Source organism: Alligator mississippiensis, chromosome 4 (assembly GCF_030867095.1).
Source record: "Alligator mississippiensis isolate rAllMis1 chromosome 4, rAllMis1, whole genome shotgun sequence".
Lineage (NCBI taxonomy): Eukaryota > Metazoa > Chordata > Crocodylia > Alligatoridae > Alligator > Alligator mississippiensis.
The window spans coordinates 96,950,632-96,966,581 of record NC_081827.1 but is presented as its reverse complement, the minus strand read 5'-3'; the positions used below and the strand labels follow the sequence as shown (position 1 = coordinate 96,966,581).

At 48.8% G+C, this 15,950-nt stretch overlaps 1 protein-coding gene across 2 annotated transcripts in view; it reads left to right on the top strand.

Annotated features, from left to right (window-relative positions):
* Positions 1–15,687, top strand: part of SREBF2 (sterol regulatory element binding transcription factor 2) — a 34,222-nt gene extending 18,535 nt beyond the window's left edge. For both annotated transcript variants that reach the window (XM_006258970.4, XM_006258971.4), the window contains exons 11-19: positions 882–1,051; positions 1,322–1,490; positions 2,087–2,207; positions 4,073–4,182; positions 5,225–5,357; positions 6,138–6,306; positions 9,935–10,120; positions 10,934–11,045; positions 12,272–15,687. In XM_006258970.4, the coding sequence (XP_006259032.1) occupies positions 882–1,051; positions 1,322–1,490; positions 2,087–2,207; positions 4,073–4,182; positions 5,225–5,357; positions 6,138–6,306; positions 9,935–10,120; positions 10,934–11,045; positions 12,272–12,492 (1,391 nt within the window). In that variant the 3' untranslated portion in view covers positions 12,493–15,687. The remainder of the gene's footprint in view (positions 1–881; positions 1,052–1,321; positions 1,491–2,086; positions 2,208–4,072; positions 4,183–5,224; positions 5,358–6,137; positions 6,307–9,934; positions 10,121–10,933; positions 11,046–12,271) is intronic.
* Positions 15,688–15,950: the final 263 nt, after the last annotated feature.

Here is a 15,950-nt window from a genome sequence, read left to right as displayed (position 1 = left end):
AGTCCCTAATGCTTCCTGACATTCAGCTTAAACTTCCATCTTCCCAGTCTAATTGAAGTAGTTTTGATTTATGCCCCCTCCAAGACCAGGGGTCAGTAACCTCTGTCTTCATGTGCCATGCTCTGGCATGTGTGCCATTTTACTTAGCATGTGCACCTTGGGGCAGATGACAGGGGAGCCATGAAGGACCTGTTTCAGCCCTTTTCCCCACTGTTCACCCTAAGGTGTGCGTGCACCTGCTATTGGCAATGAGCTGGGTCAGGGCTCTGCAGACCCCAGTGCAGCTGCTTGCAGCCTTCCTGCTGCCTGCTGAAAGCAGCTCAGGCCTGCCCAGAGCCCAGGTCAGCTGTGGCAGGCTGCAGTCAGCTGCACCAGGGTCCAAGGATCCCCAGCCTGGCTTGTTGCCAGTGGCAGGTGCATTCATGCCTTGAGGTGAATGGCAGAGAAGGGGCCAGGACTGCACTACCACAATAAGGAATCTGGCCCCTCCTGGCTCCCCCACCACCCTGCCCCTGGCATGCCAACATCTTGTAAGTTGAGGTTACGGGTTTTTGGTGCTGCCCAAAAACATTGCTGATCCATGTCTTAGACTGTGTTCCCTTCTTTATCCCACTACACAAATACCTGTGCATTTCCAGACTCTGAAGAAGGGTGGTTATTCTGGTGATGAATATGCAGCATAACAGCTGTCTTGTTTTTTCCATGGCTCTTCTGGCTTCTGTAGAGCTGGGAGGGAGAGACAGGGGAGCAGATGCCTGCTAGGTGTGATCCAGTCTGTTGAGAGTTCATATTGTAACAGGCATTTTTAATTGTAGTTGTCACATTTGTGTTGCGTATGTTTGTGCAGAAGGTGAATTCTTCCTATTTCACTCCTGATACAGGTAAACTTACATCCAGCTCGGCTTACTCAGGTCTGCACATGGCCCTGTGTGCTGTGAATCTTGCAGAGTGTGCAGAAGAGAAGATCCCGGCTAGTACCATGGCAGAGATCCACCTCACTGCTGCCGTTGGCCTGAAGACTCGCTGTGGTGGCAAACTGGGCTTCCTGGCAGTGAGTGCATCTCCTTTTCTTCCCCACAGCACTTCCCAGCAGCACTTGGATCAGGGAAGACCTCCAGATCTAGCAGTTGTGGTTCAGCTGGGGGGACACATTTAGTGGTTGTTGAACTAATTGGAGCTCCATTCCAATTAGTCCAATGAGTGGGCTTGTAAAAAGCCTTTCTCCTTCATGGGCTGTCACTATGTGGGACTTGGCATGATGCTTGTATTCCCCTTGTTTCCTTGGCATTGTTCTCACCTTTGGCCTCTCTGTTTTCTGTAGAGTTATTTCTTAAGTCAAGCCCAGAGCCTTTGCATCTCGGAGCGGAGTGCCATTCCCGACTCCCTGCGCTGGCTGTGTCATCCGCTAGGACAGAAGTTTTTTGTGGAGCGGAGTTGGACCGTGAAGTCAGCTGCAAAGGAGAGTCTGTACTGTGCCCAGCGGAACCCTGGTAAGAGACATCCCGTCTCTAGGTGCATGACCTAGCACCTCTGGAGAAGGGAATATCTCTCCTTTAATACCAGGATCAGCTTACGGTCCCAGATGTGTCTAATTCCTGGACATATAATAATGAGGTTCCTCCTGTAGAAACCTGCCTCTATTCGTGACAGCTGAGAGAGACTTGGGCTGGGGAGAAGTTTCTTTTGCTTGCTAGCACTGTGCCTGGCTTCGTTGTGCCATCCCAACTCCATCTTTCTATCCTGTCAGAGGGACACGTACCTTCAAGAGCTGAGGATATGAAACTCAGAAGGAAGACCATGGTTCCTTTCTATTAAATAGTGTTACATCTATTCTGTTACATGGTCAGTGGCATTAACAGTGGGGATCGATTGGGCTGAGGCAGCAAAGAGCTCACTAATAGTGAACAAACCAGTTGGTGTGGAGAGGCACTTGGAATTAGGTCCCTGCACAGTTTGTGAAGAAGCTCTGTTCGGGTGGCTTGTGTATTTCCCCTGTTGTGAAACTGCTTCCACTCCCTGGGTAGATTCCTATCACAGCATGGCTGGGCTTGCGAGAAGAGCAAGGCTTTTGTTTTCTTTTCTCCAGCTGACCCTATTGCACAAGTCCACCAGGCATTCTGTGAGAACCTGCTGGAGAGAGCTGTGGATGCCCTTGTGAAACCTCAGGCTGGGAAAGGAACTGCGGGGCAAGAGGAGGAGGAGCCCTGGTAAGATTCAGTGCTATGGTTACTGTTGTCGCCGATGGGGGCAGGAGCCTGGGGGCATTAATGACTGTCAGTCACTTGCCCCAAGTGCCATGAGGGACGTACTTAGTTTACATCTTTTAAATCAAGCTTGCCATAATAATGAAACTCCCAGGGACTGGTGCTCCTGTTGTCAGCAAGGACTGATCTCGCGGGTGGGGGGCCTTCAGGTCAAAAGTTCATCTGTTTGAATTTGAAGAGGAAATTTTGACTGCAATGGTCTCGAACAGCAATAGATGAAATCTTGGTTGGCAGTTAGGAAGACTGATTAAGCATCAAAACAGGCTACCCAGAGAGGATGTGGAATCTCCTTCCTTGGATATTAAGAGCTTGTTAGACAGACACTTGACTGAAATCAAGTCTTGACTCATCACCTGAGTCAAAGATGATCCTGCCTTGAGCAGGAGGCTGGAATACATGACCACCTGAGATCCCTTCCAGGCCTACTTTCCTGTTGTTGTTGTTCTTGTATTTGCTTTGTCTGTATCTGAGTAAAGTGTTCTAAGTTAATATCAAGCCAAGGTATAGATGCAGAAACAGAAGAGCAGCATTTGGTTCAAGTTTAAGACCTTGGTCTGTAGAGGCTTCTCCCTCTATCTGAGCAAAATGAAATAAAACCAGATAATTGCCTTTCTGGTGCTCTGAGCTACAGCTTGTTTTGGGATTGAACTGTGGATATGCCTGTTCTAGACCTATCAGAAGAATCTCATATAAATCCATGTTAATTTTTGCAGAGACCTCCTGGAAAGGAGGTAGGAAGATACTCCTTCCCCCAGACCATTTAAAAAATCATTTTTTTTTTTTTTAAACTAGTTTTCATTTAGATGTTTAGCTACTCACATAGTAGTTTTAAGTAGGTGACCAGCAGTTTGATACAGCATATTGAAATATGAGATACTTCTATGCTGATAAGGGGAAAAAGTTACAAGATATTGTATATGTTGCACCGATTGTCTAGCTATCTGTAGAAAAGTGTCCCTGGTCTATAATCGGCAGAGGATCTTTTCAATACTAGGTCTCCATATTCTTTGTAGCAGGCACAAAAATTACATAAATAACATTTACTGGTTTCTCTGGCCAAGGCCGTCTTGGACAGGCTTTGTGACTTTGTTCTGTAAGCCACACATGGAAAGAAGCTTAAAATTGACCTGTGAGAATTCTTGCATCTTCTGTCAGCAGGTGTAAGATTCAGAGACTGCTGCTAGTCTTCTCAGGTAGCATTTGTAAAATAAAGAGTGCTAATTAAAAAGTTAATGAACATTCCCTTTCCCTCTGACAGTGCTCATTCCATGTATTAATCCTCTTCTCTGTTGGCTCAAACTAGTCCTTCCTGTAGTGTTGTTTGGCTTTTTTAGGCTTCTTTGTAGCTCTGATGTATTATTTCCTCCCCCTTCCCCCTGTTTTCTGACCTTTGGGTAGCTCTGGTAGAGTCATGGCCGCTGCTCTGCTATGATGGCATGGGTGCTAAGGTGCATAGTTGATAGTCCAGAGCTCGCAAGTTTGAGGCCACAGTAGAAGCACTCATGGCGTAGTCCTGTCAGATTTCAGCGAATCTCTGAATTCTGCTAAATACTTTGTTACAAGGATGCAAAAAAGGAAAGGGAAGCAGGTAACACTTCCATAGGCTGAGCACCAGGATCCATGTAAGTGTAAGAGCTTTTAGGACCTTCCTGTTCCAAGCAAGTCCTGCATGTGGCTACTTCTGAGCCAGCCTATGCTTTTCCAGGCCAAGGGGTGGTTGCTCCACTATAAAGTAATAGCTTGGGCTGCTCATCCAGAGCTGCCCCTTCATTTTTAACCTAATGGAGATTGTCTTGTTTCACTTTCAGTGAGTTCACCAGTGCTATGGAATACTTGAAATTACTCAATTCTTTTGTGGACTCTATGGGGAGTGGGACCCCTCCTTTTGCCAGCAGTTCTGTGCTGAAGTCAACCTTGGGTAAGTCTTATGGACCTGAACCTTGTTGAGCACTGGGAAGTAACTCTTATAGGGAGGGTCCCACATTCCTATAGCACCTTTCATCTTAGGGGTTTGCAGACAAGGGAGGTGTTCTCTTCCAGCTGTATTGCCAGGTGGTACCTTCTAAGATTAGATGCACCAGTCTAACGGCTCATAACAGGATTTGGTGGCATTTCAGGACAGGAAGTGACGAAACTCATGAGTGGTAATTTAGGTAGATGGGTCAGGCTGCAGTGACTGTTTATCTTTCAGTAGTGTCCAGAATGTATTGGGTACTTTATGGACATATGTAGGAAGACTGCTGTTGCACCCAGCGGCTGCAGGATGAGGCAGAGAGGCACAGCATATAAGCAGAAATGTCCGCAGGAGGCACTGGCTGTTTTGGAAGAGGGTGTTGGCATATGGAAGACAACCTGCTTGAGAAGACTTTGTGCCTTCCAGAAACAGAAGTGTTTAGGAATATAATTAGTTGAGTTGGAAATGGGTCAGGAGAGCAGATGCCACACCCTCGGGGTTTGCCTGGGCTTGGATGGGAGTCCATCCAGGGAACATTAGGTAACCGAGGAAGTGATGGTGGTGATTTAGTAAAATTTGTTCTGAGACTCTGGGAGCTAATGAGTGAGCATGGTGTGTGCTGTGGGAGCTGCTTGTTCTTGGGTTGAGATGATAATGCTGAGATCCTACCTTCTGCCCTCTGAAGATCTTGACTTTTTTTAAGCAGATGGGGATTAGTTGTAGCTAAATTACAAAGACCTTTAATTTCCCTTGCAGTTTCAGTTTGATACAGTGGCTTTTGCTACTTGTGCTAGTGTTGCTGTCTGGGTGTCCCAGCAGTTTACTCTGAGGACACCTGCATTTAAGTGCTGGGTGAAGTAATCTTTTATTCATATACTCACCCCAACAAGTCCTTCAGGATTAGTCCTGGCAGTAGACACTAAGAGCTCAGGCCACAGCCTTTCATCTACTTGGTGTAGCCTGTTGTGTTCTTCCCCAGTTCCAATCTGGTGTTCTGTTTTCCTAGGCCCTGACGTGGTGTGCAGATGGTGGTCAGCAGCAATTGCCATGGCGATCAGTTGGCACAGAGGGGATGATGCAGCTGTGCGGTCACACTTCACGGAGGTGGAGCGCATGCCCAAAGCCCTGGAGACATCGGAGTGCGTGGGCCTCGCTCCTTCTCTGAACCACCAGACCTTTCAGGAAATTAGCTTATTTAGAACCCCTCCTCCAAAACAATACCCCCAAACAAATACCTCATGCCCCTAAAAACCTTGGGCAGAAGCAGGTGTTCCTTAGAGCGGGTATCTACTGGTCTAGAACAGATATGTGCGCCAGGGCTTGTGTGCAGTGGCTTGGCCAGTGTGTTAGGATCTGGAGGGAATGTCATACCCAAACATGGGCTAGGGAGAAGTTTGAGAGGCCAAGCTTGGTCCTTTCCTTGAGTCCTTTGGGGGTTGATACTTTCCTTTTGTTTAGTAGATATGAATGTGCCCTATGAGTAATGCAGCTGCTTCTAGTATGATTCAGTGTGTTGAAAACCCCATCTAATTTTGTTGGCATAGGCTTTTGTAGATGGAAGCTCAGTGTTTAGGGAGCTACTAGCGTCTGTACAGACGCAAGCATTGTCATGGAGAGTGCTGCCATGCCCTTAGCTTTGCCAGTGCAGCATACTTTTCATGTATGTGCCTGGCTTCTTGAGGTTGACAGTCTGCTTCTGTCAGGTCATGGTCTCCTGGGGATCTGGACAAAGGGAGAGGGAGGAAAGGCTGAGACAGTACATTTCCCATGGGATTAGAAGCCTGTTCAGTGGGACTCCCTGAAGGTGCAAGGCTAGTCATGTCAAAGTCATGAGACCCTGTAGAGCAAGCGCTGAGGCTGACCCTTCTCACAGCATGGCAGCCATTCAGTTTGAAAGCCTTGTCCTATTTCTCTTTCAGGAATGCCCTGGTGAAAGCTGTCTTCTATCTGTGCAAAGCCATGCAGGCCTCCCTGTCTGGGAAGGCGGATGGGCAGCAGAGCTCATTCGCTCATAGCGAGAGGGCCAGCAGCCACTTGTGGAACAGCCTTAACATGAGCAGCAGTGTCTCCAGCGCTGGCCTCAACAATGTAAGGGCCAAGATGCTGGGTGATGATGACTATTTGGTTATGTTTCCTTCCTGCTTCCTACATGAAGATACCTGGTAGTTTTTACTAGGGCTTGTGGTCTTCTGTCATTTCCTTATTTGGGTGGTCTCCTGGCTGGAGAAGGACTCCCTTCTCCACATTCAGTTCTCCCAAGTTTGTGTCTGGAAGAGGACTGAACTTCCTTAGCTTCCCTCACTTCTGCCTGATGACATGTGCTGTGCTCACATGCCCGTTCTCCCAAGCCTGGTCTCAGCTGGGTGCGCTTGCCTGTGCCCGTTCTCCTGTTCTGCCACCTGTTTCTCTTGGCCCCATCTCCTCATTCAGTTGCTCCCATAGAAGCCTCATCTCTGTCCCGTTCTGGATGAGGCCATTGATAACTGTAAAGAAGGGGCTTTGCATCAACAACTCTGGTCTCTCTGAGCCAGGCACTTGCGGTGGTCTGAACTTCACAGACTTCCCTCTGTGACAGAAGTGAGACTGCTAAACCTCTGCATATGTGGATCTCTTTGTGTCTTCACTTTTCAGGGCAGCATAGAATTGGGGCTTTCCTGCAGGGCATGTAGGACACTGAGCCCTGGATCCCTCTGTTACTCCTGGGTGACCGCTGTAGTGCATTGTAGTTGCATTGCATGTTCTGGTAGTATCTGTGCAATGTTTCTGCAGTGCAGTATAGAGGCACTCTTCACGTCTGCAGTGCAGGTAGGATCTCTTGATTGCCTAGAATTAACGCCCTTTTTCCTTCCGCACCTCCCCATCCATGCCATGTTTGGAAGCAGACTCGTATGGAGCACAGGGGACTTGTGCAGCAGATGAGGCTATGACAAGGCATCTTCCTGCAGGTGGTAGAGCTCTCTTTGGATGTAAGCCATGTTCACTTTGGCTGGTAGATCTCAAGCTCAGTGAGCTAGGGCTGGTGAGGCCTTCAAAGATGGCTCAGGTGCTGCAGATTCTATTCTCTGTGCCAGCTTGGCATGTAACTCAGATATGTGGTCTATAGATAGTGTCATCTTGGGAGGACAGCCTGGTTTGGCTGGGTTGGGTGGCTGCTTTTTCTGCACACAGGAACTTGCTTGTCAGCAGAGGGCTTCAGAGATGTCTCTGGAGAATATTTTTCATTTAGGTGGCTGATAAAACCAAGTGTTAGTTGTAGTTATGTTTCTTCTGTAGCTTGTTGGAGTGATAATTTGGGACCTGCCCATGCCACCAAAGGGTGCTCCAGGTGCTGGCTTGCTTCAGGCACAGGTGTCATGCAGCCCATAGCTTTAAGGGTGCTGGGTGAGCTGATGCTGCTTAACTCAGCTGTCACTTGCAGCTCACCATTAACTATCTGGGATCGGATGGTTCTAGCACAGTGGTGCTCACCCTTTTGGCCCCGTGGGCCAGGTGAAAGGTCTGGGAATGTTCTCTGGGCCAAATTGAACCCCGTGCACCAGAATCTGACCCTGGCACCCAGTGCTGCCACCACTTATTGGGATCAGGCTCTGGGTGGGGGAGGGGAGGGTGGGCTGCTGCCTCCACCCAGTCCCACATGCTGGGATTGGGCTCTAGGGCCCCACACCACCCTGGGCTGGTCCTGAGTGCCAGGATTACGGTCCCACAGTGCCTCTGCCTAGTCTTGTGTGCCATCCCCAGGCCCCACGTGGGCAAGGGAGCACTGGGCCCGATCCAGCACAGAAAGCCATATGGGCCAGATGAAAGTACCAGATCTGGCCTGTGGGCCAGGGTTTAAGCATCCCTGCTCTAGCAGGCTGGTAAAATACATTCTTGCCGTTGGGTGCTTGGCCTCATCTGAAGGTAGTTTGGATCTTTGGCTTTATCTACAGCCCTTGACTTCATACCACATGACACTGTGGTGAAAAACCCTGGCCCTATGCAAAGCAGACAGAGGGCACATCAGACAGATTACAAGTCACTTGCTGACAAATCTCAAAACATTGTGGCTAATGGGAATGGGGTGCCAGGGACCTTGCTGTTGCTCTGCCCCAGGGCAGTATTTGATCAAGGATCTAGCAGTGTAAATGTTTCCTGGTGAAGTCTGTAGATGGCACAAGGGGAACCAGGTGACTTGTACAGAAGGGTCCAAGTTCTCTGATGAGAGAATTGTCATCCACAAAACCTGTTCTAATGTAGCCAAATGCAAAGTCATGTATCTGTGAGCCAAGAGCACAGGCTCTGCATGCAAGATGATGGATGATGGCTTGGGGAACAGAAAAGGGCTTGAGGGTCTTCATAGATAATCATAGAAAATGAAGGTTGGAAGGGACCTCAGAAGGTCACATCTAGTACAGCCACCTTCTCAAAGCAGGACCATCCCCATCTAGATCATTTTGGGGGTGAAGAGCTCACTGGCCAAGTTCGCAGAGGACACCAGGTTATAGGGGAGCGTGGTCACGCTTGAAAATAGGCTGCAGATACAGGTGGATCTAGACAGGCTGGCGAGTTGGGCAGGTCGGAACCAGATGAAGTTCAACATTGAGAAGTGTGAAGTGCTCCACTTGGGGATGACAATCCCCAACATACTTACCGGCTTGGTGGCGCCAAACTGTGTAGCTCCATAACTAAAGAGACCTAGGGGTAATAATGGACCATAGTATGAACATGAGCCATCAGTGCGCAGCTGTAGCCATCAAGGCAAACAATATTCTGGCATACATCAATCAGTGCATGTCAAGCAAAACCAAAAAAGTGATTCTTCTGCTTTCCTCGGCATTGGTGACACTGCAGCTGGAGTACTGTCCACTTCTGGGCGCCGCATTGCAACTAGGATGTGGAAAAGCTTGAAAGTCCAGAGAAGAGCCACCCATATGATCGGAGACTTGCAAGGCAAGCTGTACGAGGAAAGGCTGAGGGACTTGGGTCTCTTCAGCCTAAAAAAGAGAAGGCTAAGAGGGGACTTGGTAGCAGCTTACTGCTATATTGAGGAATACATCAAGGGCTTGATGAAAAACTTCACCAGGGTACCCTTGGGGAAGACCAGGAGTAATGTCCACAAACTCTTGGAAGACCATTTCAGGCTTAACACTAGGAAAAACTTCACAGTTAAGGTGTCCAGACTGGAATAAAGTCCCTCCAGAAGTGGTGCAATCACCTACTCTGGAAATCTTCAAGAGGAGACTGACCCCAGTTGTCTTTCCCACCTAGTATGTGGGGGCTGGACTCGATGATCAAGGTCCCTTCCAGCCCCTTACAATCTATGAATCTACAGTGAGTTTGGGTCTTTATCTGCTTCCTGTCATGAGGTGTCTGCATTGCAGACCTGGGAGATAAATGGTCCTATGTGTTCAGCTTCAGCAGAGGTCCCTAAGAGGGAGGAAACTCCCTCCTCTAGGAATGGTCAGTCTAGGCAAGGCTATGCAAGCAAGGCCTGCCCCTGCTGTGCTGGCATTGAGGCTAGGGAGTGGGCTTGGTCTTCCAGAGCCATCAGTCTGCTCCACTGAAGAAAATCATGGTTAGTGAAATGGTCCTGCTCAGGTGAGCAGGTCATGGCAGAGGCCCTGCATCATCTTGCAGCTAGAGGGCAGTCTCGCCACCTGGCCACAGCCCATACTAGTGGACAGGCTGTCACTAAATTACACTCCTTACCTACTGTTTTTTGGGGGGCTCCTTGCAGATGATCCAGTTGTTAGCCTGTGACTTGCTGCTCTCTCTACGCACCAGCCTGTGGCAGAAGCAGGTCAACTCCAGCCAGGCCCTGGGGGAGACTTACCATGCCTCGGCCTCAGAGCTGACAGGGTTCCAGCGCGACCTTGGCAGCTTGCGCAAGCTGGCTCATGGCTTCAGGCCTGCCTACCGCAAGGTAAGGTCCTGCCTTCTTCCTTGCTGTTGATCCTGGGGGGAAGCAGTGCTTAATGTTAGCATGCGCTGTGCAACACAGAACTTCAGGGCGCATGCCCCAGGGTGCTGGTGGAAGCTTTAATGCTTGAGGTTTTAAGGCCTGATGTGGGTGAGAGGACTGGGGATGGTATGTGGAGCTCTTGTGTCCCCAGCCACTGCCAGCTTTTCCCTTGGTGGTGAGAGAGCTCTTCCCCCTCTGATAGGGTTGATGATCTGTGTGAAATATTCTGGCTTTACCAGGCAGTCTGAGGCAGTGGCTAGAGAAAATGGGGTGGGGCTTATTTTCCCCAGGGTTGTCCCTCTGCATCCACTTCCTTTTTCCTTAGTGAGTCCCCAGAACTGTAACCAGTCTAGTCCTGGATACACATACTGGCAGCACTGCTTTAATAGCACTAATGATAGGGCTTCCTCTGGTCCTTGGGTTTCATGTCTGGCTCTTACTGAAGTGGTAGCTGAGCTGAGGAGCATGCCTAGGGCTGGGAAGGGGCTGGGCTTCTTGGTTTTGGCCCTTTCTTGCAGTTGCTGTGTACTCCTGCCTACTTCCAGATAGCCCCTTCCCCACCTTCTTTTAATCCACTAGCATAACAGATTTGTTTTTTGCCTTGTCCCATGCCCTCTGCCCTGCCTTGCATTGGGACTGCAGAAGACGACCCTGGCTGTGGGATGGGGAAGCCAAGGGGTGGGATGGATATGATGCCCTTGTTTTGCTGTTGGTAGGACTGTGATCTCTGGTCCATGGCTGACTGGTGTTGCCTTCTTCTCTTGCTCCTCCCAGGTGTTTCTGCATGAGGCCACTGTGCGCCTGATGGCTGGTGCCAGCCCTACCCGCACCCACCAGCTTCTAGAGCACAGCCTGCGGCGGCGCACCCCCCAGACCAGTAAGCATGGTGAGTCACAGTCCTAGTCTGCAGCCCCCTCATCCTGCGAACAGGCTTTCTGTTGGGAGAGGAGGCTGTTGCAGCCATCTGTGCTATTTTTAGCAAGAAAGAGGCTATTTATTGGACAAGCCTTAATGTGAGGAACTGGTGCAAGCTGCCCAGCATGATGCACATCAGCAGTGACTGCTGAATGAAGCAGATGTGGTAATTGTAGTTTGCTGACACTGGGGCCTCTTAGATTGTCCTGAAGCCAGTAGCTATTGAGGCTGTGGATACGTGCATGGTTAACCTGTGGCAAGTGAAGCTGTCCTGATTTTTTTTAAGAAAGCTGCTAATGTCTGATGGCACCTTGAAAAGGCCTTCCTCAACTGTGGCCCATTTACCTCTCAGTTAATCAGCTGCAGTTCTTCACACTTGCCTGACTCCCAGTGCATACCACCTGCACCTGTACACAGCTGTTACCCTGCAGGTTGTTTCAGTTAATGCCTCAGGTGTTGCGTGGCTTCTCATGTTGAGAACTCAGTGGCTTGGGAGTGGGTTCCTGCAAGGCCTCTAGCTGCCTGCAGAAGGTCCTGCCACAGTTAGCTGAAATGGTCTGGCAACTGAAACCAGTCACAAGAATGGCATTATTACAGGGCAAGGCTTGGAACACTTCAAAGCGATATAGACTATATATCCTAGGTCTTTCAGCTCTTCCTCCAAAGCCCCGCTTCTTAGGTCCCTAATCATTTTTGTTGCTCTGCACTGGACTCTTTCTTCTAAGGAGGAAGTCAGGGAATTCAGAAGGAAGGCTAATATTTGAGACTTTGGGTATTGTTCTGATCTCAAAGATCCTTCGGGACTAGATAAGGAAATGTTTTCTCTTATCCTTGGCATTAGCACTGGAGAGCGTTAAAACTGCAAAGGAAGCACTGGCTTCTTTTTTTTCCCCTCAAGACCTGATCAATGTTTTGTTCAGAAGCAGGTTGTTCACTCTGAAATGCTGGGCACATTCCTAAGAAGCTAACACCGCCTCCTAACTTAAAACACTCTCGGTGTCCTGCTAAGTGAGCTCTTGTCCCTCTTCTCCTGTGTAATGTTTGAACCTCGGCAGCTATTTCACTGGCTCAGAGGAGCTTTGCAGTGAGGACTGGTGTGTTCCCTGCCTTCTATTTCAGAGGGCTGAGGGCTTCTTTGGCTCAAGGGGGTTATAGGTATTCAAAGCTTCATCGCAGCATTTTTTTTTTTATGCACAGGTGAGCTGGACATCCTGCCTGGACAGAGAGAGCGAGCTACCGCAATCCTCCTGGCCTGCCGCCACCTTCCGCTGTCCTTCCTCTCCTCCCCTGGCCAGCGTGCAGTCCTGCTGGCCGAGGCAGCCCGCACATTGGAGAAGGTGGGGGACAAGCGCTCCTGCAATGACTGCCAGCAGATGATCGTCAAACTGAGTGGGGGCACCGCAATTGCCGCCTCCTAATCCCAGGGGGCAGGGCTCCATCACACAGGGGCTGTAAGAGACATGGACAGCCTTGAGAACAGTCCCTCTGGACTCACCCCTTATATCCCTTTGTAGAGCAAACAGTTCTAGGTTAGGACTGTAAGTGGAATCACGCTGGGCAGGGGAGGACTTTATAACTTAGCCCAGGCATTAGTTCTATAAGCCACTGTCAGCCACCCAGCACTGCCACGTGGCTTGCTTGTGTAATCAGTCGGGCCTTGTCCCTGGCCACCCCGATGCTCCTAGCTGGGTGCTGGTGTTCATCTTTGCTGAGGAGAAGCCTGCAGCCCTAGTGGCACTTCTTGGGTCTGCTGAGAGGCTGTTTCCCTTCTTCCTCTCCCAGAAATCTGCAGAAGGGACCCTCTGGTGAGGGTGGTTCATGTAGAGATCTGCCCTGAACTTATTCCAAGGTGATACCAGCATCCAAGACAACGCTCTACCTGCAGGCTAACTTGAGGAGAGCCCTTTGCCTCTCCTCAAGGGGTGTTTCCTGAGGCTGTTTTTATTAGAGCCTTTTTCTATAAACGCTGCATTTCTGGAAGAGTGCTGGGGGAGGCGTGTGAGGCCAGCACCAGCCAGGGACAGCTCTCTGCGGTTTTTATACGGTTGTGTATTTTGTTTGTTTTATAGCAACATCTGTGACTTTACAAGATGTAGGGAGCTGTTGCAGTAGGCCTCTCTCCTCATCCTCTCTGCCTTCTGTCCCTCTTCCTTCAGGCTGGAGCTGCCCCCTGCCTCCTTTGCATGGGGTACCTGGACTCTAGAGTCAGTCTGGCATCAGCTGCAGTGAATGCAGAGGCTGTGCCTAGGAAGAAGGGTAATAGAGTATGTGGAGACATGACCTTAGGGGGAAGGGGGAGAACTGCCTGGGTGCAGATTAAAGCTTTTATTTTAGTATAATAAGGTTTTATATTTCATTAAACTCAAGGCTTGGGTCTTGGGGGTGTGTATGGAGACATCCTGCTTTCCCATGTCCACGTCCCCATGGGTGCTGGCTAGCTGGTAGCCAGAATTCATGAGGGTTAGGAATTCACATTTAACTTGGTGCCTGCTGCAACTTGGAGCAATCCACCTTGCACATGCAATAATAGCAAATCATGACATTCAAAGAGCCCTGGGGATGGACAGTAGTCACCCAGGCTACCCTTTCTCCCCATTCCTCCCACTGCTTTTGTCCAAAAACTTGCCTGACATTTGTGTCATGAGAGTTGAGATGAAGCAAACACTTCATGGGAATGTATTGCTGCATCTGTGTGCATGCACTGTGTGTACATGTATAGCTAGAACTACACAGGTGCTTGATGCAGTCCTCTTCCCCTCAAATGTTTGCAGGCCTTTGTTACGCATCCTGATGCCTCCTTACAGAAGCCAGAACTCTGAGTTTGGTAAAATACTTCTAGATCTATTGAGAGACAGCAGTTTTTATGGGTGATTATCTCTTACTGGATCAACTGTATAGTTGGGAGGGTTACAAGCAAGCTCTTGGGTACCACGTACCTGAGGCAGGGTAGTACGTGGTACCTGGAAGCTTTCCTGTATCCCTCTCAACTATGAAGTTGGTCCAATAAAAGATACCACCCACAAAGCCCTTGCCTCTTGCATTTTTCCTGGACCATCATGGCTACAACATCACCCTAGAACATTGTCACTTCTACACTTACCCTGTTTTGTATCACCAGACTCTTTTCTCAGAGCAGGAGCAAGCTTTGGGGACTGTAACAGAAAGGTTGTCATCTGATACATGGGGGTTCCTCTGGCCTTGGTTTTAGTGTGCTTGGTGTTCTAGGTGCTTTGGGACACCACAGCTCTTTACTGCTCTGGGAAACACTGTCCCTGACATCAGATGTAACCATTCCTGATGGCAATTCCTCACCCCCAGAGCAAGCCATGCACTTACTTAAGAGTGCTGCAGCATGTTCCTTGGACAGCAACAGATTCTGGAGGCTGCAGCAAATGCCACCTATCTCCTGCTCTTAATGGAGAGCTTCTCATGGGAGAAACATATAATGGTAATTATTATTTTTTTAAATGAAAACTACTGTGGTTGCCTTAGCATGTGTGTGTTCCTCTCTGGGGGCAGACATTCTAAGGTCATTCTTTTAGATCTCCTTTTTTATGTCAGAAGCCCACAATTTAAGGGTGGCCTTCAGGCCTCCAGTGTGTGGGTGTGCCTCTATACATGAATACCCATGATGCTCTAAAGGCAGTGAGCTGCTGCTGCTTTTCATTCTCATCCTGAGCATGGCCTGATGCGATTAACTTACCTGGGGACTCAGCTTTAGAATGGGTGATACTTTCTATTACTTGATAGGACAGCTCCTTGGCTGGTCAGGCAGGACAGGGATACCATTTGTTATGGGAGAGGTGAATGTGTTCTCAGTCCTCTAGTGTAGAATTACACCAACGCTCTTATTTTCATACATGCCACTGCCACAAAGATGCCTTGGCCTTGGACCCATTTTAACACGTATGAAATTCTCTATCTCTGCATGTACCATCCTCCTGTGTCACTTCAAACTGTGGCTAGCCTGTGTGCAGTCCTTGGAAAGCTTTGCACAAGTGGGGAGATGGCAACAGCGGGGAGGGAGGGAGTTCAGCATCCATTGCCACTAGTAGTAAGTAGAGCCAGAGCAAGAGACAGCGCGTGAGGGAAGTGGGCGATCTGTGCCCATTGCTTCTCAAACAGAGATGAACAAAATACTAGACAATGCACTGTAGGGGATCAACCGGAATGGACGAGTTGGAGGTGGCGTGATTTAATTAGATGTGTCGAGGGCAGTAGTTGTTTCTAGAGGCCTGTTACAAGTGGCTTTTGCCAGGTTACCCTTGTGATGCGTGTTCTTTCCCATAGCTGGCATTTTTCCCTTTGATGCAAGGTGCCTCTATATGCCTGTTTTTATACACTGTTATTTATGGATCTGCTGTCTATTGCTACACTTTTTTATGTGTATATACTGTAGCTTTTTTTTTTTTTTGTTGGGGTTTCATTTTGTGTCTTATATGAGAGGTTTATTTATCCAAATGGAGTTAAGAGTAGGGACACTTTGCTGTAAAAAAAATGTAGCTGGTGATAGGCTAAGGGGAATGCTTCTGGTGCTGTTGAGATGTGTCCAATAATGTACTCTGTCCAAGAGCTAGGGAGCAAGCTACCTAATAAAGCAAATGGTATCACCAGGTCCTGTGTCAAGTGCGTCTATTAAGAGCCTTTTCAGTGCACCTGTTGTTCTTAAGCCACTATTTTGGAATAGCCTTTTACTAGAGTGGAAGGCTTTGGACAGTAGGGGATGTCCAGACCCACCAGAGCTTTTCAGAGAGTCTGTTTCTAGAAATACCAATAAACACCAAATCTTTTCTTGGGCATCTCAAGTTTGCAAAATAAGACTAGAAAGCTGCTTGGGAAGGACTTATACTTTCCATCAGGCAAATGTCCAGTGTCT